General features: G+C 37.7%; 1 protein-coding gene across 3 annotated transcripts in view; it reads right to left on the bottom strand.

Moving 5' to 3' along the window:
• The window catches only part of LOC124167736 (probable Rho GTPase-activating protein CG5521), an 85818-nt gene that overhangs the window by 5200 nt on the left and 55652 nt on the right, over positions 1 to 24966 (bottom strand). For all 3 annotated transcript variants that reach the window (XM_046545746.1, XM_046545749.1, XM_046545747.1), the window contains 11 exons: positions 22254 to 22562; positions 21763 to 21915; positions 19612 to 19870; positions 16905 to 17110; positions 15637 to 15815; positions 11385 to 11595; positions 8333 to 8461; positions 6987 to 7142; positions 4345 to 4503; positions 2948 to 3075; positions 842 to 981 (listed from right to left, as the gene is read on the bottom strand). In XM_046545746.1, coding sequence (XP_046401702.1) covers positions 842 to 981; positions 2948 to 3075; positions 4345 to 4503; positions 6987 to 7142; positions 8333 to 8461; positions 11385 to 11595; positions 15637 to 15815; positions 16905 to 17110; positions 19612 to 19870; positions 21763 to 21915; positions 22254 to 22562 — 2029 coding nt within the window. The remainder of the gene's footprint in view (positions 1 to 841; positions 982 to 2947; positions 3076 to 4344; positions 4504 to 6986; positions 7143 to 8332; positions 8462 to 11384; positions 11596 to 15636; positions 15816 to 16904; positions 17111 to 19611; positions 19871 to 21762; positions 21916 to 22253; positions 22563 to 24966) is intronic.

The raw sequence follows: 24966 nt of genomic DNA, 5'->3' as shown, positions 1-24966 counted from the left end.
GAATGCATATTTTGCTGTAAAATAACGAAAATGTTAAACACTATTTAGTCCTCCAGTTTACCCCGAAAGAAAAAATAAATCTAATACATAGAAACACTTCTTAATTTATTATCAATTTTTCTATGACCCGAAAATACATGATTTTTATGTAGTATAGATTATAAATGGGCATTAAAAAAATACGACGGAGTGAACGAATTCTGCGATTCCACATCTTGTGGGCGAAACTTTGCTTCCTGGTAACCGGCACTAGCCCGGCACGGCCCCTTTTGGCAACATGACATTATTAGTAGCTATTAACAATTACAAATATCAATATTTATACAGATTATGGCTCATAGAAAAGTTGCAGATAGATTAAGAAGTGTTTATATCCATTTGCCAGTGGCTTACTCAGAGGTGAGATCTGCCAATACCTATCCAAAGCAACATTTGAGTTGAATCACTGATTGAGTTAACAAGTATTAGATGAAATACGATTTGATGCTTTCTTGGCGAATGGCAAATAAACAGGATGGAAATGACAATGTCCACCGCAACACTGAAACTTTTCTTCAATGTCCTTCTATGCCCTTAGACATATTTTCGTAAATCACAATTGATGAACAGGGTATAAACAAATATGTACGGAACCAAGCATGACTTTCATTTGTTTTCAAAATATTTAGCATTAGTTTTGGTGTTTTATCATTTTTTCTGGTACAATCAAGCTTGAATCTACCACTACTGATACCAAAAGCTAGAATTTCCATTACAGATTAGAATACATATTTGAGTTTAGCGGGAACTTCAGCCATATCTATCATGCAACTCGAAAATTAGTTGATAGTGAATAGATTACCTGATGATCTGACAGCTCCGTGACCAAATGGAGATGACCCCATTACTGGTGAGTAGACCTGAGCTATGAAATCTTCAAATGTGGACGACTCCCTGTGGTTTTGCACCACAACCTCCAAAGCTTTCGCTCTCTCTTCATAGCTGAAAGGAATTAACATTCAAATCAGAATAATAAATCCTTGGCTCCTCATTCAGGGAAGCTTTGTTGCTGTCTAAATTCAAACATGGTTCAAATAGGAGATAGCGATGTTGAGTACGATGAAAAAGATTAAATTAGCATGAATTCCCTTTCCCAAAGCAAGTCATTATGCACTGACCATATTTTCTCAGGTGAGCTAAGTACCATAACGCAAAATTTGGACCTTAATTTTAGTAAAAAAATAGTTTTTTAGGCAACAAATAAGAAAAATTCAGTGATTTGTACCGCAACCTCTAATAGTTTCCCTCATAATTCCCTCAGTAATCATCACAGCTGAAAGAAATTAACATTCACTTAAGAATAATAAACCCTTTATTCCTTATTCAAGGAAGCTTGGTGGATGAGTCTAAAATTCAAATATGATTCAAGTAGGAGATTGCGAAGTTGAGAGAGATGAGAAGGATTAAATTAACAAGAATTCCTTTCCTAATGCAAGTTGCTTTGCATTGATAATACCTATTTTCTTAGGTGAGTAAAGTGCCTTAAACCAAAATTTTGAGCTCATTTTTGGTAAAAATGTTTCTTAGGTGCCAAATTAGAAAAATTCCATGATTTTGTACCACAACCTCCTAAGAATCCCCTCTCTCTTCATTGCTGAAATAAATTAACATACGATTCCAAACAGTAAGCCCTTAGTGCCTTACTCAGGGAAGCTTTGTTGATATGTTAAATTCAAACATGGTTCAAATAGAAGACTGCAATGTTGAGAGAGATTAAAAGGATTGAATTAGCATTAATTCCCTTTCCTAAGGTAAGTCATTATGAATTGACCAGATTTTCATAAGTGAGTAAAATACCATAACACAAAATTTGGATCTCATTATAGGTTAAAAAGAAAGGGTTTTTTGACCACCTAATTAGAAAAATTCTATGATTTTGTAACACAACCTCTTAAGAGTCCACTCTCTCTTCATAGCAGATAGGAATTAACATTCAATTCAGAATAATAACACCCTTCGTTCCTCATTCAGAGAAGCATACACTCTATATTTCAAACATGATTCAAATGGGAGATTGTGATGAAATCGATCGATTTGGCTTCCACTTGGTCAACATTCATGCTAAATGAAGATATACCACCTTCGTAAATCTTCAGGTTTTTGGAATGAAATGATATGTATGAAAATTTAGAAAGGTTGTACGTCTTCATTCAGGAGATTGTGACGCTGAGAGAGAGAGAAATGGATTAAGTTAACAAACAGACCCTTTCCTAAAGCAATTCATTACACATTAGCCATATTTTCTCAGGTGAATAAGTGTCACACGCAGAATGTGGAGCCCATTTTTGGTAAAATATAGCTTTTTAAGCACTAAATGAGAAAAATTTTGTTAGGCCAGATCTTAATACAAAAGAAGAGTGATATCTATTCATTTTTAAGCGGATCCAACTCAAAAAGAAACATTAAAAAAGCAATTTACCACCTCAAGTTTAATTTAAAAATGGACAATTGAGGACCAAGATTTTACTTTCAATTTCTTGTTCAAGATGCAGACCCCACTTTTCAATGAGACAAATGGGGAAAAGGAGAGAACATGGTGCACAAATAATATATAAAATAACATCACTTTAATTCACTTCACACTCATATTATGTCAACAAATGTACTTAGTACGTAAGGAAGGTAAAGATACCAAAAATTGGGAAAATGGTAAGGTCTTGGAGAAATGGTCAGAAAAGGTGTAATAATGATATGGATGAAAAATGTTCAGGTTGATACAGGCACCAAAAAATGGAAAAATGCTTGAGTTAAACAATTGGATAAATGGTCGGGAAGGGCAGTAAATAGATTCAAATTAAAACTATTCAGGAAAGTTAATGAGGTTATAGCTAACAGACACATAAAACAAACAGTTATGTATGATGAGAGAGATTAAAGGATCAAAAGAGTAGAAAGTGAATGGACTTACTAGTTTTGGTAGAACGGCAGCATGCTTCTCTTGGCTCGAGAAGCACTTAGCGCTGTGCATCGCACCAAGCCAGGAAGGACCTTATGGTCAACAATAGCCTCATTGAACAAAGGCCCAAAGTGAGGTACCTGCAAAAAAATTCAATGCCTTTGATCACAAAAAGTAGTTTGTGGAACATCTTCAATGCTTTTAAAATACTGAAGGTTGCACTTTTCACCTTCTACTACAACTTCTGAAACATTGCAATCAGCACAAGGGATACAGGATTTTTATAATATACCATGAATCTATGCCTAATTCAAATTTTCACATGATAGCCATAATTATTTTCATTCTTTTCATTTTAAATACACAGTTTACAAGTCATTTAATATTCACTATGCTTATTGGCAAAGACTGTGAAATAAAGTACTGGTTATAATGAACATTAGAGCTGCCTCCAGGTTTAATGTTGAAGTTGTACTGACTGAACTTCATTGCACCAGACAAGAGGGATGAAATCAATAAAGAAGCAGAGAATATCTAAAAAAAATTAAAATTAAACACTACCAAGACTTAATTATGTACTGCTGTTTATTGCTATGTATCTCAAAGTTTTAATAACTTAACATTAAATAAAGACCATCTTAGTCCTGCAATGACCACAAAATTCTCTAGTTTATTAATTGAAAACTCAAGTGTATGGTCCAAATATGTGAATGATCTGTGCGCAAAATAATCTGTAGTGCTGCATATGGTTAAAGGTTTAACAGTGAGTCGCAAAGAACTACAGACCCTATCCCACCGCAACTTCATTGGAAAGATGTTTTAAGCAATTGGATTCTGGGGATCAGCAGTAACACTTCACTTCAAGGTTTTTCTTCTCTCAGTGTCATATTACTCAGTTAACCATCAACTTTACTCATCTAAATGCATGCTTTAGACTGTATATATTTACTTTATTTATATATTTTTGACTGATTGCTGGTGCATCTTATTTTTTGCGCCACTAAAATATTCTTTTTTTGATAAAAATAAAATTGATTAATTTTCTACATGCCTCTAAGTACACATTTATGATCTTTTGGGATTGAAAGTATTATTATCATCAATACCATCTCTTATGGGTAGTTTTACTCAAGCGAAAGATTGCAATCACAACCATTATAGGGAAAATGGGATATTTGCAGGTCACTTTTTGTGATTAGGAACTGGTAACAATACTATTCCAGCATGTCTTACGTGCAGCAATCAAGACCAACCAACAAGTACTATAATCAAAGGTCAATTGTGGTTACCAAACTAGATTTCATTCACACATTGCAAAGGTCCAATGACTTCACATCCCACTACCCCATCTTCTACTCAATGAGTTGTTACAAGTTATATGCTCAAAATAAATTCTGGTCCATACTAACCTCTTTCTTTTGGGACACATGGATACGAAAGAGGCCATTTGAAAGTGGATAAATGACAATAAGAACATCACAGAATTCAGTGGGCAATATGCCTCTTCGATAATCCCTCACGTGCTCCGACCAAACAATATGGATTTCGTCATTGCCCAAATGACGCATCTGAAAAGAAATGTAATGTACATAAATACATGGACATAAAAAAATTATAATTAAATTGCTTTGAATTTAAGTGATTCCAATATTATAATTAAATTGCTTCAAACAAAGGGACTCTATTATGAATGAAATTCCACGTATGCATGAAATACCATGAGATGTTCTTAATGGAACAGTTTATCATGGTGCTTATTATATTCAATTTCATTCATTAAAACTAGAACCTAAGACTTGACTATGTGTTTACTCGGCTTGGTACTATATCAAGAAAGTATCCCTAGCGACAAATTTCGGATGAAGTCCAGAATTACCAAGACAATTAAATGAGCTATCAGGAGGCACAGATAGTAATAGATGATATTCAGTGATGAGCAACCAACGTGCATGATTGAATTCTTTTGTTTGATCGATTGATGAATGGGAAAACTCTGACAAACAAAACAATCTTTTTGAGCTGTTTACGACCGATTTCTGTAAGTTGAATGCCAATCATTCATGACCAAAGTTGGTTATTGGTGATTGAGAAAAGGTTTCCTGTCATTAACAATTGAAAATGGTCGCTCACATGGACAAGGAATGTCTTGGACAATTGTGGTAAATCAGTGACTAATTTCGGAGTTCAATTCAGAAAATAACACAAGGCCTTATGCATATACAGCAGACTCCGGATTATCCGGCTGCGGTTTATCTGGGTTGCCGATTATCCGTGCATGACTTTCACTCTCGCTCAATTTTTTCCGTGATCTTTATAAAAATATAGAATCGGCTGCAAAATCATCGGAATTACTGCATTAATGCCAGGATACACCGGGCTTATTATTTCCGTAAAAATCCCCTTTGTAAAACGGAAGCGATCACGCACTAGATGCATTCACGGAGCACCATGTTCCGTTTTCCAGGCCTCGCAGAGCGCGACTGCGCTCCTTGATCACGGATACACGTCGCACAGCAGTTGCAACCGGGGGCAACTTGTGCGAGATGCGACTACGTGGCGTGATGACTGACAGTGTAGTTTCTGACGTCGAGCAGTGGTTTTGAAGCATTCGTGCTAACCACTTTTCTGTATCCGTGATCACACAGCCACGGATGAGTGGTTTACCAAACCACGCCTTACATGGAGCATTAATAATATGTGTACAACCATGTTATCGCCGTTAAAAAGATTGCGAACAGGCAAAGTGAGCTCTCAATGAGTCTGGGAAGCACTCTTAAATAACAGAATAACTGGATTAATAATGACATTTTCTTTGTTCTACATAAATTATGAATATTACAAGGCATTTAAGTGAAAGTTTGGATCATCCGTGTTTCCCGATCTTTGTGCCATCTTTTCCCATCATTAGCCCGGATAATCGGGAGTGTACTGTACTTAAATAACAAGGGAGCATTAAAGTGCCTAGCACAGATAGCACAAATTATGTAAGGGAATATTTTGTGTTTTTCTTTTCATAGAGAGAATTGCAGATTTTGCTAAGATATAAAATCCAAAGATTATAATTTATTTCCCAAATTGCAAAAATTAGTCATTTATCTTTGGAGGGATGAACAACTTCAAATAAAAACAATAAAGAGTGAACTTCTAAATAAGAATAGCAATTCATTTTTTTTTAGTGGTGGAGCAAGTCAAATATATTCACCAAATCAGGTTATTAAGTGGATGAAATGGGATTTTGAAGAAGATTGGAATGGTTTATTGCAAGAAGTTTATTACCTATCTGATGGGAGTTTTAAACCACCAAATATAAAATTTTTTTACCAATTTGCAAGAGTGAAACACCTAATATGAATACACTAGACCTCTTTTTTATGATGAGTTCAAAGTAGGATGGATACTGCAAACGACACAAGCTAATTAAATATGTTTCTTTAAATTCCACTAATTTTGTTTCAGTTTGCATAATATGTCACCAATTATTTATTTATATGCCTTATATAGGTATCTACAAAATAAAAATAGCAACATTTACATTTGCTGTTGCTCTTTAAACAGATTCCTCACCTGGAAAGAATGCTAATTCACTTTACAGTTGGTGACTTTTTCGGGTTCATTCTGCGTTGACTCATATTTTGAGGACGACAGTTTCGGGTGCATTCCAGCTCCCGTTTCGAGTCCAAATGAACCATTTGAAATGTCATTTGGAACCAAAGATGGGAGCTGAAACTGTCGTCTGCAAAATATGAGTCAACGCAGAATGAACCCGAAAAACAATCACCAATCAACTCACCGCAGAAGCCTCAGTAATCACTTTACAATTGGTCGCTAAACAGATTAATATTCTAAAGCAGGGTTCTCAGGCATTTTGAATTTTTTCTTTCTGGATGAGCATAGTATTTCAGGAAGCTTACACAAAGTGCCCTGTATTTTTTACATATTTAATTGCAGAGTATATTTTGCAAAAGCAAAAACGTTCTACAGAAACAGTTGAGTATGTTTCATTCATGCCTTAACAGTAAAAATCACACATATCTGCATTGTGACCACCCACCTTTTGGAGCATTGATTCCTGGCTTGAAGAAGGCATTCGTGTGGCAACATGGAACATGGCCTCCAGGAATGAGGTTGCGTAATAAGGTGCAGTCTCTCCAGTGCTTCGGTTGCGCTGCAAACCTCCAAGAAACCCTGTGTGGCTCTCCAACTCCACCTAAAATGATTTTGGACGGTAAAGCAACAAAAATATCGAGATTCGAAGATGACTTCTATTGAATCTGAGGATTCGACATTTGAGAAGAGAAATAGATTTAATTATTAGATATGGTAGCACTTTGATTATCTGTTTGAATGGAGGGTAAAGCTTGAAAAGATAATCATGGATCATTCATGATCACTTTCTACATAATATTTACTTTGGTTTCTGTACAATGATTTTCAGTGCCTCTTTCCATCAATAAAATATTTGTTTAGAGGGTAAGAGAGAGACAATAAAGGAAACGAAAAAGATGAGTATACAAACTACAGTGGAACCTCGTTAAAGCGAGTACGGGCTATAGCGACACCCCCGCTATTACGAGAGATAACCGATGCACCGTCAATTGACCCTATAATAAGCGTGTTAAAAAATTCGTTTTTACGAGACCCTTTCGGTGTTGGCTCTCGCCATAGCGAGGGTTTCACCGCCGTAAGACTTTCATCAAGACTCCTTAACCTCTATAATTGCTAGCGATCCGTTAGAAATGAAGTTAATGGAGTGCTCAGCCTCAAATTTATGTGGTAAACTGTCGTTCAATAAATATAATGATTGACGAAACAATGCTTTGCATGATTTTTATTCAGTGCTGCGCTTATAAATTGTTAGAATAGTTAGTCGTTATTTGAGTAAGGAAATTTAGTGATGCAAAAAAACATCGCCTTTCGTCTGGATTTATGCTTACGTTTATCGGATAGATGTTTATCTGTCGCCGCACCACTCCTGTTCCTGTATATCTGTTCGCAACAGGTATATTGGCTATTATTTGCTCCACCTCCGGTAAAGCGACAATTCGCTATAGCGAGTGTTTATTAGTGTACCGAGGGGTGTCATTATATCGAGGTTGCACTGTATATAATCTTTCATTTGATCAAAATATTAATCAGGCGTTCACCAGTCTATTGCTGCTCTGCGATCCTAACTCGCACAGGAAGAGCCTGATATAATAGGTAGAAGCATATATGGTCATCCCCTCATGGTTAGTGTATACACTAAGTTTCCTAAATAAATTTAACCTCAAATCCATTAATTCTATCAAATTTATGGATCTGAGGTTAGATTGATAAGGAATGCAACCAATATGATTACACAATTAGCAGTAGATAACCAATGAAAAATAAACAAGAGTAAACATTTTACAAACTCACCTCCCAAGCCAAACCTGCTATAAACTCTTCATATGCCTGGCTCCCACTGGTATTTGAGAGAATTGAATTCTTATCCTCTTGGCCATCAGCCACATATATAACAGCAATCTTGTGAGTCTCACGGCATCGCTGAAATAATACCATTTCCTAATCAATATTTTCACATCACACTTTTGCTTTAGATGCTCAACATATTTAGAGCTAGAGTATAATTGACTACATTCATTAGCACATCAACAAATGCAGGTTTACTATCTTAATTGATATTTGAAAATGCAACCTCAATCATAAAATTCATTTGAAATATGTACTTTAAGACAGAAATCAGTGTGTTAAAATGTGGTCTGACTGGAACTCCAACCCAGAACCTTCAAATTTCAGGTTAGATGCTCTATCAATTATGGTGGTGCCTTGCATGTTAAACATGATAGCACAGCTATGTTTTATCAACATCTTTAACCTTTTTTACTTGTGTAATTACATCAAAAATTTCAACAAAACTTTACATGTAACAGCTATCATTAATCTCCAACAGCAAGGACTATTCTATGACAGAACTATCAGCAAATCTATCTGGAGATGAAAAACCAGGGAAAACATAGGCATGCTACTGTTGAACTAAAACTTCACCAACCACCTCCATTCTTAATTCAACAACCGTATAAGCGCGTGTAAGAGGCGCACCTTTTTTCCCAAACATTGCAGCCGAAAATGGGGGTGCGCCTCTTACACAAACTTCTTATCTTTCCCCCTCCCCTACCCGGTCGCAAGTCCAAGGGGAACTGAGGGGCCTTGGTTTACAGCGTGAGTCAGTCATCTGAAACCCTGGGTCAAAATCAAGCGGCAGGAAGGGGAGTTTCTCCCTTAGTGACGTATTTTTAAAATGCTCCTGTTTGAATTTCTTGTAAGCATCGCGCCGTCACGTCGGTACCCCAGAGGTGAACATTGAAAAGATCGCGCGGGGTGATTCGCTCCGGAGCGCGCACAAAATTTACTGCCACGAGTGGGCATCCCGCGGCATTTATACTGCATATAGTAATCGCTTATCAAACGTATAGAAACACGTAGTTTTGAAGGACATACCTGATTCGTCAACATCTGTCTTGCCGAGCAATTTCCATTACGCTGAGCACCTGATTTTTCAAAAATTTTCTTCAGACGCTAATATGAGGATTTTTGCAACTGAAAATTATATTGGTGTCAAAACCAGCGGTTTAAAAAATTCGAACGAGTGCGTTCATTGTTGGACTAGCGCTGAAGGAGAGGTCGAGGGGAAGGAGCGCGCTCCATATTTCAAGCTACGAGGCTATGAGCGAAGGAGCAAGGGAAGAACACGTCCGATCTTGCATGTGACGTCGTTGCCTTTAAAGTGAAGAGGCGAAGGCGCAGCAATGTGATATACGCAGTTTGCGTTGCCTGAAGTTTCCAGTCCGTCTCGTCTTGTTTGAATGCGCTTATGTTACGCTTGTATCTTCCAAAATTGTGCTGTTAGGACTAAGTTGAATATTAGTAGCCTTGTTTTAGCTATAAATCTTTGTGTCAATCAATTACAGCTCAAAAAACTTAAATGCTGTCAGATATACGTCGCGTTAGGTCTAATTCTTTTTATAACCTCGTGCGTGTCATACAATTGCTGAAAGATATCGAGATATATTTTCGAGCTCAGAAGGTGACTCACCTAGCATTTGACCTCCAGAAACTCGGAGAATTGAACCTGGTAGACCTAAAAAGGTCAGTTGGTGAGATGGGGTAGGGATGAAACGCATTTCCATTGATCCCCTGTAACTTGATAATTTCCTATTTTCCTATGGAGTCCCGGAAAGGAAAAAACGGCCCCTTGGACACACACCGAATTTGGACGGCCGGTAAAATATCGGCCGATATTTTACCGGCGAAGCGATGCTTGCACACACGCCGGATTTTTACCGGTCAAACGATAAGTTGCTATGTTTTTGAGCCGGCGACGGCGATCCACAGTGACAATGGCCGGCAGCTAACCGGCATTTAGCCGGTGCCGGCGCGTGTTCGGTACGTGTGCAAGCTCCAATGCTCTCCCATTGTTCACTATTGGAATGTGGACGGCCGATATTTTACCGGCCGTCCAAAATCGGTGTGTGTGCAAGGGGCCTTAAATCTACGACATGGTTATTATCCTAAGGCGCTGAGATTGCCCTGATTGTTGTCCAATCTCTTGGGAAGGTTCATGCTATGTGCCTGTCGTGTTTTGCCTTAAAATTCTCCACGGCTGCAATTCTATTGCAATACTCCTGCGAGAGCTTTTAAACAAAATTGTTCGTGAGTAGGACAAGCAACGTAGAGCGATGGCATATGCGAAGAGAGGATCGGAACTCTTTCTACTCCCTCTTATGCCGCTATTACTGCCGCAGTTATCAAAATTTCCTCTTTCAAATAGTACTGAAAGAGGAAATTTCGATAACTGTCGAAATTCCAGGCATACGTCTGCAACACCGCATGATAGGATAAAAAAAATACCGCAAAATTTTTTTTCTTTATAGCTTCCTTCCTCAAAATAAGGGTGCGCCTCTTGCACGTGTGCGCCTCTTACACACGCTTATACGGTATTCTTTATTCAGAAATCTACTTTTGGGTAACTTTTAAAATTTAACCCCCAGGTATTATAATATCTATATTCACATAGTTGCAATACACTTTTCAATGAAAGAAACATTAAATATTTAACATTTTCGTGAAAATAACAAGGAAACTATGCATTCATTATTAGATATTTCACATTATGACATTAACATTTGAATTGCTAAATTTGTCAGTTATTAAATATTGTCGTTAGTAATTTTAAAAATGTTACTTTTCATCTTCAGCCATTAACTTCATTCATTATTCAATTTACATCAATGCAGTCACTCTGTCATTCATTTCATAAATTTCTTTTCATGTTTTTCTTTCTTCAATTTTTTTTCATCTTGCTAGGAAAGCTAGTTTAATATTCCACATCTTAATTTTTCATTCTTTCTTTGCATTTATTCATTCTACATTGCCTTTCTTTGATTCATTCATTCATCCACCTTCATACCTGTGAATCCAAATTCCTGAGCTCTCGGAGCAACTTCTCGCCCTTGTTGAGGAGGTGTAGGGTGGGCCGTCTGTCCCAGCTCGCCAGGCCGAGACGAGAGAAGAGAAGACGAGAGTGCTGGAACGGAGAGAGTGCCTTTGGTGGGTGGGGGCGATGCACGCCTCCTCCCTTACCCAGTGGACTACTCTCCTCCCCCTCCACTTCCCTCCTCCTACAAGACACAATGTCACACTCACTTATATCTCCACACATTCTTATAAACAATTTTATGATTGTTTTTTTTTTAAATCTCCTCAAAGCGGTAAATAAAAATTATGCAGAAGAATCTTGGATATATTACCCTCATACCTATGACAACCTCTTTAACACACTGATTATTTTTGGTTCAATGAATAACCCCGCAATAATCCATGAATTTCCAGTCTTCTTTAAGCAACTTCTCATTTACATGATAACATCTATTTATATCAGGCATTTTGTGGCTAAACGGTGGCAGATACGTCAAAATGCACGAAATTTTTGCCCTAAAAGAGCAGTAACTCGGCAAAATCTATAGGGAATGACCATAAAATATTATATTTTTCGAATTTTGACCCTCCCCTCCTAAATTGCATTTGAGCGAGGGTCAGGGGTTCACGTACAGGTCTCAAATTTTTCAGGCCTTATTTTTGATCGGTCCCACAACTTTTTTTCATTGGGCCAGATGGATTTGAAAAAAATCGATTTTTGCGATCCGCCCTAATATACAGGCATCCTCCGAGTTACGTAAGAGATGCATTCTGGCAGACTCTGTGTAAGTCAAAATTTACGTAAGTCGAACATTCTGTGTTAGTGTTTCAGAGATTTTGATCAGTGCGGTGAATTCTCAGTAGAGAAATGCGTGGTAAATTCTCTTTGAAGTTTCATTCAATTTACTGTGATATTCATGAACTCTTCCGCGTATTCAAGGCCGTTTTACACGGGACACGGAATTGCACAGGTTAGAGCTGCATTAATTTCTAAAATGGCGTGGAATTGCGCTAATGCATGAACGAAATTAGAACAGGGGCTATTTTGCCGTCTCGCATCCACGCATTCTCGCATGTGTTCTAGCAATTCACCGCTTTACACGACGCAATTTTGATTGTGCCTTCGCACATACGTCAGATTGTGCAATTCCATAAAAAAGAAAGTCATGTCTCTGTTAGGCCTTCTTTACTGCTTCACGGAAATTATGGATCCTATTACACTCCACTCCTATTTTTCAATGATTGTCCTTCCCATAGTTTTACATTGCTTTCCAGTTTTGTCCATATCAGCCCCGACTAACCTAAAATCCCTTGATTGCATCACTTATCGGCAAAAATAGTATGACATAGGCCCGTATTCTTAGGTGACCCTGTAGGGCCAACCAACCCCGGATACGTCATCAGCCCCTACATAAACCGATCTCGACCTACATATGCCAAATCAAGCCCTACATATGCCACATCAAGCCCTACATATTGCCGTTTTTGGAACTAAACGGGCTCTGCTTAATGCAGGGTACCTGAACCAGCCATACACCCTACAAAAACATGGTGGCCAAATTTTGTCTGCTGATCACTACAATATAAGAATCTACGTTGTAATGCATATTAAGGGAGACAAGCTCATACGAACCATTTTAAAATGTACAGAAAAACAGCATAAAGGTAATTATACGACCACATTATACCCATCAAGTGAAATAAGGTATAAAATTCATTAAAGTATAATATGTTCCATCTGTCTGCCAATTGAATGTTTTACTTTTCCTACTGGTTAATTCTTTGTTAGTTTTAATATTGTCATTGTATTGTGTCTAATTCATGTTATTGTTAAAAAAAATTCACTGTAACTTGGCATCACGGCTGTACGTAAAAAATTACTTAAATAAATATATACTGATACCCAGAATTCAAGGTAGTGTTTATAATAGTGATGGGTCGGTTCGATTCCTCGATTCTTCGATTCCTCGATTCTCGGCCAAGAACCGGAATCGAAAACGAGTACTTGCCAAGGGGAAAAATCGATTCCGATTCCAGTAGTACTTCAAACAACAAAATATACGACCGCGTTTCCAACAGTAATTCGAATTTTTGCGCCACGTAATCGTAATAACAAAACACATATCTTCTAGGGATGGGCGAGTACTCGAAAATTCAAGTCAATCGAGTAGTTGGTACTCGACTCGACCGTTTCGAGTAGCATTACGAATGTCGAGTCGAGTAGTTAAGTTTACAGAGCTTTCGATGCTAGTAGGTCCAGCAATCTGCCGACAGGAAGCGCTATCCTGAAACTCATGTAATAATGCAATTTTTAAAGCCGATAAGTCATTCTAATGCCTTGGCCTGGTAGTTTCAGCTTGACGAATATACTATAGTTGTCGACGTGGGCGCCGAATACCTTCACGCCAGCGGCGGCGGCCGATCGTCTTCCTACCCGGCGCACACTGGTCCGAAATTGGAAAAAGCTGGAATAAAGTCCAAAATAACCTTTTTGGGGATAGAGACTTGAAACTCAGCGTAAATACTCATAAATAATTACCAGATATATACGCCATTTTACATAAATACGACCCTTTAGTGAGATACAGAGGCCCAAACATGACCAATTTTTCAATGCCACGCGAGATATCGTTTTTCCTCAACAAATCTTTGAATTTATCCAAGTGGTTTTGCGTTGGTATGAGTTTTGTGGAATAAAAAACGCAATAATCCTTAGATCTGGTGCTTTGCCTGTACTTTCAATGACTTTTGAAGATTTTGGCTCTCATCTGTCTGGTTTTACGACGCAAAATGGCCGACCCGTTTTTCACGTGAAATTTGACGTAAAGTAGACATTATCTTTCGTTTACGAAAAATATAACTCGGAAAATTTGAACCACAACATAAAGTAGAGATTTCTAAAGAGTACTAAGTAGAAATCTTGAAAAAAAAGTTTGCGACGAAGGAAATAAGAGCGATTTTTCAATCGCGCGTCAAGGCTGAGCTACACGCCGCAGAACTCTGAGGCTCGGTAGCTGAGGCCGATTTTTCAAGTTTTTAAAAACATTAGTCTTGAAAATTGTCATTTAAAGCATGGATAATCGTCTTCGTTGACTTAAAACACTAAACTGAGGATGTTACAAAGGATTATGTATAGATCGACTAGACCATTTAGCGCATTACTCGAGTGAAAATACTAAGGATTGGATATTTTTCGGAACCATCCCACGTGTAAGAAATATGCCTCGGGTATTGAAGTAAAGTGAAGAGATTAAGTCAGCATGCTTAAGAGAGAGAAAAATGAACTGTTTCCATGAAAGGCAACAACCGATACCCTTTTTCCCTTTCCACCTTCGCCGAGGTGAGCCGCGGGGAAGGGGGAGTTTTCACACCACAAGGCTCTTTTAGCCTTTTTTATTACTGCGTCCGTCCGATGTGATATTCATTTGTAGCGTTTAGTTTCTTTCTTGAACTTAAAAAAAGTAATAGATTTTAATGTTGATTTAATGACTTGAAGTATAGCATTTTTTTGGCTCTACAAAACTAAAGTTTAGTTTTATAGTTGTTCACTTCATCCACTTGAATTCCATGAAGATTCAAGATCCAAAAAAATCGTTGATATAATTTTTAATGAAAATTCCAAAGTCTCCGAAATCTTTCAATTTTGGTGGGAAAGTACTGCCTCAATAACACACATGTGTAGCAAAAGGCAATTTCATGCAGGCAGTAATACTGTAACATGGAGACGTCAAAACCTGCTGGCTGAGCATGTAGAATAATTGGTTTTTCTGCTTGAGAATTTGAAAGGGCCAAATATTACATGATTCATATACGTAGTAGGTAATCTTTATAACAGCTATGAAAATTTCTGTACTCAGGGCTCTCCCTTGTAGTTTGGATATATATATATTGTCGACATATTATGAGTGCCAATATTCTAAAGTAATACCTATCATGTAACACCACTTTTCAGGTATGTTCTGTTTTGAAATTTAGCTATTATATTTTAATTACATAGTAATGATATGAAAGATGCTTTTGTCAACTGACTCTTTCATAGAGAAATATTTTTAAAAGTGGTTTTCTTGTTGCCTGGAATTAAATGATATTTTTCTTGGAGCCTATGGCATCAGAATCGATGGAATCGGTATCGGTAGAATCGGAATCGAAATGTCAGAATCGGAATCGGGATCGGAATCGATAAAATTTTGGAATCGACCCATCACTAGTTTATAAGGATTCCATATGACAGATAATGAACATACTGGTTCACCAGATGTTCCCTGAGGTGTTCCCGCTCCGCATGCCGCTGTCCAAGAAGGGCCGAGATGGAGTCTTCCTGTGCACCAGGCACCAGCTGAGGAGGTGGTGGGGCAGGAACGTTGAGCGAACCATCCAACATGTCCAGGCACTCCGGGCTCGTGTAACCTATATACTGCAACAACTGTAAACACAAACATCAGACATTAGTAGTCAGGATCACTCACTCAGTGTTTCAACCCAAAGGTTGGTCTGGGTAGAGCTCACCTCAGGCTAACAAAGTAGAGCAAAAAGAATTTGGTGAAAATCTTTGGTCTTTAATAATCAACTTTTATTTTGTAATAATTTACATATTTCTGAAAAATTGAAACAATATTTTGGCATATATTTTTTTTGAATTTTTAATAAGTATCAATGTAGTCCTTTTTCAGCAATGCAATTGTTAGAATGGGTGAGAGATTAGGCAATTAATATTCATTTTGCATCCCTCAGGATCTTATTTATTCCTATTTTTAACTTGAGCTTCGATGTTAAGTATTCTCCCAGTGTGAAAGTGAGAACAAATTTACATCTATGTCCACATAATAATCTGCAAGCCACCTCAATAGGTATGTGGTAGGGGGTGTTCGGACACCAGCCACTAACAAAAATAAGAAAAATAAAAAAGGAATGGGGACATAAATACTGAGTCCCACCTAGTATTTATAGTCCTTAACTGTTCCAGGGAAAATTGAATTCCTTTGCCTAACAGTTCAGCAAAATACCTCTCTGAATTTAGCCTTTCTGCTGGAACTAAAAATGAAGAGGGGTGCTGACAACAATAATAATTTATTCTCCAGTAATAAGGAAAATAAAAAGAAAATAGTCACAATATGCATACATAAGGATGATGATTGCAGAGATACATAATACACTTCCATTTTTATTTACATTCTCAAAATATTCATTCAATGAATAGTAACACTGTTCTAATAAAATTTGTTTTAGATTATGAACTTGCAAATAGGAAGCTCTCTGGATTGCTTTGCTCTGAAAGACCTCTCTTTTCTGGCTAGTGGCCTAACACTCCCTACCACACCCCCTACCTTTTAGGCGGCTTGCAGGGAAGTATGTATATGTAGATGATAGATATCTTTCTTAACTGCTCAATCAATGTAACATCCCAGTATCTATGACTCTCAGGGTAATTTTTGTAAAAGCTGCGCAACACTCTCTGTTCACCCTTTGCAGTTTTTGACGAATCAGGCATGTAAATTGAAAGCAAAATACTAACGTCATCCAAGTTGTCCATGTCCTCGGCTGCATTGTTCCACGTGGGCAGTGTGTCCGGTGGGCGGTGGCGAAGAAGGGTGTGCTGTGGGGGAGCGACTCCATTCAACGTAGCCATGGGGAGACGGGATGAGGGTGGGAGGGACTGCTGGGACTCCTCTGCAACACGACAAGACAAGCCTTGGAACTTGCCCACTCCATACATGTCACCTGTCATGAGGACAATTTTTATCATATACATCATTTGAAGCTAAAATGGATCGATCGAGTAAGTAATGAGAAAGTGCTAATAAGAGTGGGAGAAAAGAGAAGTCTTCTAAAAATCTTAACCCCCTTAGAGCTATCCTTCTTCCTGGGGAACTGTCAAGAAATGCGGAGGTTATTTTCATGAAATGTAGCAACTTGGAAAAAAGAAAACAATGCAAAGCTATTTGATTACATATCCATAAGGGTTTTTTTTTAATTATTGAGGTTAATATAATTAATAGTAGCGTGTTCCCCAAGGAGAAAATAAGGCCACCCTTTTATATCCACCACACACTAAGGAGCATGCTTGGATCGCCAAAGGACAGGGAAATCCAGGAGGAACGGAGCGGAGTATAATTGCACTGACTGTTATATTACATCGGCCAAAGAGGGAGAAGTTTTTCCATCAGAGCTGCCGAGCACCAGATGTGTCATAGACAGGGGAAATATCTTTCACAATTTGCAAAACATCTTATCAACATGGGGCATATCGGTGACTTCACCCCAACTATTCTTCACTTTGAGAAGAAAGGACGGAGATTAGACGCCTTGGAAGAGCTGGAAATTTTGAGCCACAGGGACTCATACCTCGTTAACGACCACCTTTACCCTTCTCGCTCCCACCTCCTCCACTTTCCTACTTACTCATCCAACCCTCCACCCACCCCACCCTTAGTGACGCCTAACCCAGCTCCAAACCCAACCCCTACCTCCCCCTAACCAACAGCTCCCGGAAATTTCCCTACCCAATCTTCTGCTATACATACTTGTCAATTTACCTATAATTCTTTACCTTGACAATGTTACGCTGCAAGGAAACCATGGTCGATCTCAATAAAGTACCATGTGGAAATAGCAAAGCTTCCTTCTACTCCTACTATTGAGATTATTGAGGTTAAATAATAAATACCTAATTTTTCTTGAATATTTAATAGAATGTGTTATCTCCTCAAAACATCTTTGTAGACTATTATTTCTTGAAGTATAGGCATTTTATTTTTTTATTTAAAAAATCATCTAAAGCCACCGTTTTGGAACTTCATTGTTCCATTTGAAAGGCTTGAAAGAATGTTGAAAATTTAGCGATATAAATTTTTTTAAGAAGGCTGCAATCATGCCTCACAACAATTTTGAGAGGTAAAATAATTTAAGAAATAAAATTAAAAAACAAATTTCACAAACAAGAAGTAATACAACAGTAATTTTACAGAAAAAAACTTAGAATTTTGACACACACCTTAGATTAAAAGAGTTGTAAATGGTTACTAAGCTACATAGTTAAATATCAATTAAAATAAATTAAAATATAATAAATTCTGCGTAAACTGGCACTTCATTTATTATATTTTTCATTTCAACACCAAATAATAGCCTACTTGTAACAATATGTATTAAATAAATAAAAGCTTATTAGTGTTATGGAGTGTAGTTCTTTAAGAATTAGAAGCAAAATTTTCTGTCCACCATTTCTGTATACATATTTTTATACCTTCTTCAGGCCTCTTTTGCAATCAATATGACTCGTTTAAAATAAATTAAACATGATTTATACCATAGTAATTTGAATGGTGAGTTGAGTCTAGAGCCCCTTAATGTGCATTCATATCTCCACCCAGGCTTCCTGAAATATCCTGGCATAAAGCGTTATGTACCTTTTATACAAATTAGGAGAGGAGCCATAGATACTCGGAAGCTACATGCTAAGCTTATATTTGCTTGAGTAATTAAGAAAAGATATATTTCAGAGCGATGTGGAGAGCTTCATATTGGAACCCCACTTCATTTCATGGTCATTATTTGTTTTATAAACTAATCATGTTCATTGAAAAAAGTCCTGAAGAAGGTATAAAAATATACCAAAAAATTTGCCAAAATATTTTGCATTTCAATCTTAAAGACCTAAACTCATTGATGCTAATCAACGTTAATAATTGAGGTCAAGAGAAAGAAAAATAAAAAATTGCCAAATGCCAAAATATTTTGCATTTCAATCTTAAAGACCTAAACTCATTGATGCTAAACAACGTTAATAATTGAGGTCACGAGAAAGAAAAATAACTTAATTTAATAAAATCAACTGATTTGGGCGTTACTTGGTGGAACCATGAAATATTCATGGTGAAACAAAACACAGTACTATTCCACAAACTTTTATTTTAACAATCTACTAGTTTCGACGTTTACACCGTCATTATCTTTGTCAGTTAGTATCAGTTAGTCTTGATAATGTCACCTTGTATCAGCTAGTCTTGATAATGACGGTGAAAACGTCGAAACTAGTAGACTGTTAAAATAAAAGTTTGTGGAATAGTACTGTGTTTTGTTTCACCATGAACTTAATTTAAATAAATAAATATATTTTAGTTAACTGGCTATGGACTATTTCAATACATTTTGCATGGATTTATACCATAAGCGATTATTTGAATGGTGAAGTTAAGTCTAGAGCCCTTTAACTCACATACCTCCATCAAGGCTTCCTGAAATATCCTTGCCCTCCTGATCACTACACCATGAAGGCTCCCTCTGCTCCTCTCCCTGATAGGGTGAGTCAGATGCAGCGCAATGCAGGATCGAAACATCCCAGCATGCCTTTCCCCCAATCCCACGCAACAGTACTCGCACATCCGATGTCCCTGGCAGCAACTCGTCATTCCTCAGCTGGTCCAGAGCCTCCAGTTCAACGAGGGACATCAACTGAGATGTCCCGCTCATGACGAACAACTAAGTAAAAGAGGGAGATAAACGGAATCCATAAAAAGAATGTACCAATTCAGTGAAACCACCAGATTGGAAAATAAACTTTTTGTTTGTTTATTCCACTTGTTATTCCAAGAGATTTCACTTCTGCCACTCAACCCAGCTCTCTTGCATTCTTTTCAAAATATTGGTACATACCTTTTGTTACACTTGAAAGTTAAAGAAAAGATACCAATTTTTAGAGTTTCACAAAAATTAATTAAAAACTTACACGACACCAAGGTTGTGATGAAATGTGCTGGAGAGCAATGACCATTGTGCACACAGGGCTTTAAATCCATCCGAGTCTTTAACAATCAGAATGCATGCAGTGGCGTGATGAGGGGATACATCCCCCCAAAGCCTCAGAGAAATAAATAAAATTATTTTTAAAAATTGTCTAGTTTTGGTATACAGTAATTGCATCTACTTAAAGTTAAATTTTAAGTGAAAAAATGATGTAAAATTCATTTCCAGGCATGTAATTTTTCAAATATTTTCCAGGAGTCCCCGTTGTCTGCAGGGGGGAGGTCACCCACCAGGTACTTCCACCCTCCGCCCCCCCAAGCATATTCCTAGTTATGCCACTGCATTAGACATATCCCACCTTCTGGGTTATATCATTTTTTCCAGCCCCTTCCACACAACAAACCTGATTTTACAAAATTTAAAATAATCAGTCAAGTTTGTGATTCGTTGCCACGCCCACTCATTGCAAGATAGCCCAACGTGCAGGCTTGAATCTTCTTCTCGTGCACGATTACAGTGCATACAAACTCACAGATGGCCCAAGGATAAAAACAACACCCTGCTAACCAGCAGGGAAATCATTCAGTGTTGCCCAGACCATAAATCAAAAGGTGCTCTCTTTATGAGGCAACATTTATATACTAGTTAACAACAACAGAACTTCCCACATATTTTTACCAAAATGTAAAATATAACGCTAAAACTAATAAGCATCCAACATGCCACATGGAGGAACTACATACCACATTAATGAACATCTGTATATGCTATGTCTTTCAATGTCACCTCTCGCGAAGTATGGAACAAATTGTCAGACGATGTAAAAAAAATCTAAAAGTGCGAGTCAATTCAAAAAGAAATACAATTAAATATTGCTACATGAGAATTGAATATTGTAAGCTAGCTGAATATTGTGCTAAATTTAACAACATCAGATGTTTTTATGAGTATTCATACATTTTTAAAATTATTATTCAGGCATCATTTTCTTTTGTTCTATTTCATCATACATATATTAAGTCGCATTCAGTGACATCGATGTTAAATGTAAATCTTCACATTGTTTGTAATATTTTTGACTCTATTACATTTATAATTATGTATTTTCTTAAGGGACACACCAGTACCCAAATAATAAATTTCATTTCCTATTCTATTCTATTCTAAATCAATGCAGATGTGAACAAAACATTTTGTGTGGTGACTCACGGAATAAATGGCATAATTCACTGGACCAAATGAACCCACTGATATTTTATCTCCATTATCAAACTTATAATTTTTGGTTTCGGTATTATAGCAATAGACTCTTCATGTGAGAAAAAATTTCCCAGGGCTAATACATGCCTAAACTCATGTCCAAGGCATGAATCCCTTTATCAACATTGCTGAATTCATTTGAGTGGAAAGAAAGCTGGCATCCACATTAGCCTGCCCTTAATGAAGGAGCCAAGGGGACCACAGGTTAAGATCTCATCAGATGTGCATAGTGCGGTACCTCAAGTCCACTCAGCACTCGCGCAATCTCTGCCACCACCAAGATTTGAACCCAGACCCACAGGATGGGAAGACAGCACTCTAGCCACCACACAAACCTCATTCCCAATATAAAGAGACCGAGTACTTACTTGAACATTAGGTGCTGAGAAAACCTGTGCGCTCAGCTCGTCGGATGGTAGCCCCGGGACATCATCGTGCTCCACTACAAGAGAGGGGAGGCGGGCAGCTCCATCGGCCGACATGGGGAAGTGGCCCACATGATTCACCAGGTGAGCCCTCACCTACACAATATCGAAGAAATCTTTTGTAACGAAGGACATATGTAAGGCATGTCTAATCGTAACTAGAGGCACAACATTTATGCAAACAGCTATAATGAGTTCAGCTTGGTTCAGCAATGCTCACATTCATAGTCACAACATTGACAACAAACTGCATATTCTACAGACTACCCACTTAAAACATTTCCAAATAGCCTTAATTAAATAACTTTAATTAAAATCAGCCAATTGTTCTCTGAATCATTACCTAACTGTTTCTCCTAAAACAAGACTGAAAAAAACTTGACAGAATGGTTATCAACATTAATCATAAGTGGAGCAATAAGTTTGGTACCAACCATTTTGGCAGCAAGCTTCACACGATTTCCAAGGTCTGAATTGCTTGATGGGGTTGGACCCTCGCCACTATCAGGAGAACTGGTTGTAGGTGACATGCTGTGAACTTTCTTGGCTGGCGTGCCAACAGGACTCATGGCACCCCCAACGCGGAGATTATCAAGGACCAAGTCAGGCACAAACACATCAATTTCACAGTCTTCAAAAAGTCCCTTGGGCCAATGACCCCTCCTCCTCCTCTTCACCCAAGTCTCCTCGTTCTCAGTCACACGCTTCATGCTCATGTCTCCCGCAACAATCGCATCCAATACCTGCAGAAGAGCAACAATCATATATTAGGAAAAACAGGAAATCTATACTTGTACATCTATATACCGTAGAACTTGTTTAGTACGTTTCTGAAGGGACCACAAAAAATGAACGTACTAACCAGGAAAACGTGCTAACGTGGAAAGTAAATAATAGCAGTTGGGGAATTGCAATCTGTGGAAACATCGTCATAATTACAATCACTATTGGCAGTTCTTGTAGGATCGCCTTCCTGAACTCTTTTCACATTTAAAATCAAGAAAATGAGCTCTACATTGAAAAACAATACAATGTGAATTAAAATCACAATGTTTCATAGATTTTCATTAGAAATTTATTTTATTTTTTTTAGTCCCTCAGAAAAACGCTGCTCTTCTACAAACATTTATTTTCACATCGTAACCTATGTACCATGCGCTCGTTCTACTTGAACGCGGAAATATTACCTATATCTAATCTAGCCAATTGAAAAGTAAACGATCCTTAAGTAAAAATGGCACACAAAAATTGTAAGACCTTTCATCGTGAACATAACTGGCCGCAGGCCTTGTGTGGGAGGGCAGAGCCCCCCCAGCGACCAAAAGCGAGTCTAATACAGTGGAACCTCGTTAAAGCGAGTACGGGCTATAGCGACACCCCCGCTATTACGAGAGATAGCCGATGCACCGTCAATTGACCCTATGATAGGCGTGTTAAAAAATTCGTTTTTACGAGACCCTTTTGGTGCTGGCTCTCGCCATAGCGAGGGTTTCACCGCCGTAAGACTTTCATCAAGACTCCTTAACCTCTGTAATTGCTAGCGATCTGTTAGAAATGAAGTTAATGGAGTGCTCAGTCTCAAATTTATGTGGTAAACTGTCGTTCGATAAATATAATGATTGACGAAACAATGCTTTGCATGATTTTTATTCAGTGCGGCGCTTATAAATTGTTTGAATAGTTAGTCGTTATTTGAGTAAGGAGATTTGGTGATGCAAAAAAACATCGCCTTTCGTCTGGATTTATGCTTACGTTTATCGGATAGATGTTTATCTGTCGCCGCACCACTCCTGTTCCTGTATATCTGTTCGCAACAGGTATATTGGCTATTATTTGCTCCACCTCCGGTAAAGCGACAATTCGCTATAGCGAGTGTTTATTAGTGCACCCTGGGGTGTCGTTATATCGAGGTTGCACTGTATATAAAATTCTCGAGCCAAACTAATCCGAAACGGCCGGACCGATTCCTATGAAATTTTGTCTGTATACAGTGGAACCTCGTTAAAGCGAGTACGGGCTATAGCGACAATTCCGCTATAACGAGAGATAGCCGATGCACCGTCAATTGACCCTATAATAAGCGTGTTAAAAAATTCGTTTTTACGAGATCCTTTCGGTGTTGGCTCTCGTCATAGCGAGGGTTTCACCGCCGGAAGACTTTCATCAAGACTCCTTAACCTCTGTAATTGCTAGCGATCTGTTAGAAATGAAGTTAATGGAGTGCTCAGTCTCAAATTTATGTGGTAAACTGTCATTCGATAAATATAATGATTGACGAAACAATGCTTTGCATCATTTTTATTCTGTGCAGCGCTTATAAATTGTTTGAATAGTTAGTCGTAATTTGAGTAAGGAAATTTAGTGATGCAAAAAAAAATCGCCTTTCGTCTGGATTTATGCTTACGTTTATCAGATAGATGTTTATCTGTCGCCGCACCACTCCTGTTCCTGAATATCTGTTCACAACAGGTATATTGGCTATTATTTGCTCCACATCCGGTAAAGCGACAATTCGCTATAGCGAGTGTTTATTAGTGCACCGTGGGGTGTCGTTATATCGAGGTTGCACTGTATTCAGTAGGTCTGAGAATAGGATGTAACCTAATTTTCATTCTCCAGCAGGGCCCATGAGGCTCTGGATTGGGTCCTGAATCATTTCCATTAGAGATACATGTAAAGTTCGTTATTAATGCCCGCAGATCTTTTTTCTTTTGCATATTTAAATTAGTAATAATGTTCACATTTTGTTGAGACATATACCATTTTCAAGATAAATAAATGAACATTTTTATTCTTAAAATCTGTTTTCGTTTTCCACGTGATTTACACTGAAATTTGAAAAACAATACATCAAAATGCCGAAATTTTAGTGTTTTCGGCTTACTGTCCCTTAGACGACCATCAGTATTGTTTATGTAAATTGACATCTCTTCTATTGATAGAGTTTTCAATACCAGCGAAACTTTAAATTATCCACCTGAGTTTTGGAACATATTGGATTTGCCAGGCATGCTATCACACTGTTTACAACAAGGTTGGAACTCCAGTAAAATATGCTTCGTAATTTGAACCCATCTCGGCTGTACATTGGCATGTGATAAGTCATTTAAAAAATTGATGAAAAGCATTGTCGAAAATTTTGAATGG

Source organism: Ischnura elegans, chromosome 11 (assembly GCF_921293095.1).
Source record: "Ischnura elegans chromosome 11, ioIscEleg1.1, whole genome shotgun sequence".
In the NCBI taxonomy this organism is placed as follows: domain Eukaryota; kingdom Metazoa; phylum Arthropoda; class Insecta; order Odonata; family Coenagrionidae; genus Ischnura; species Ischnura elegans.
Note: the sequence above shows the minus strand (reverse complement) of the source record. Positions and strands in the feature narration are given on the sequence as shown.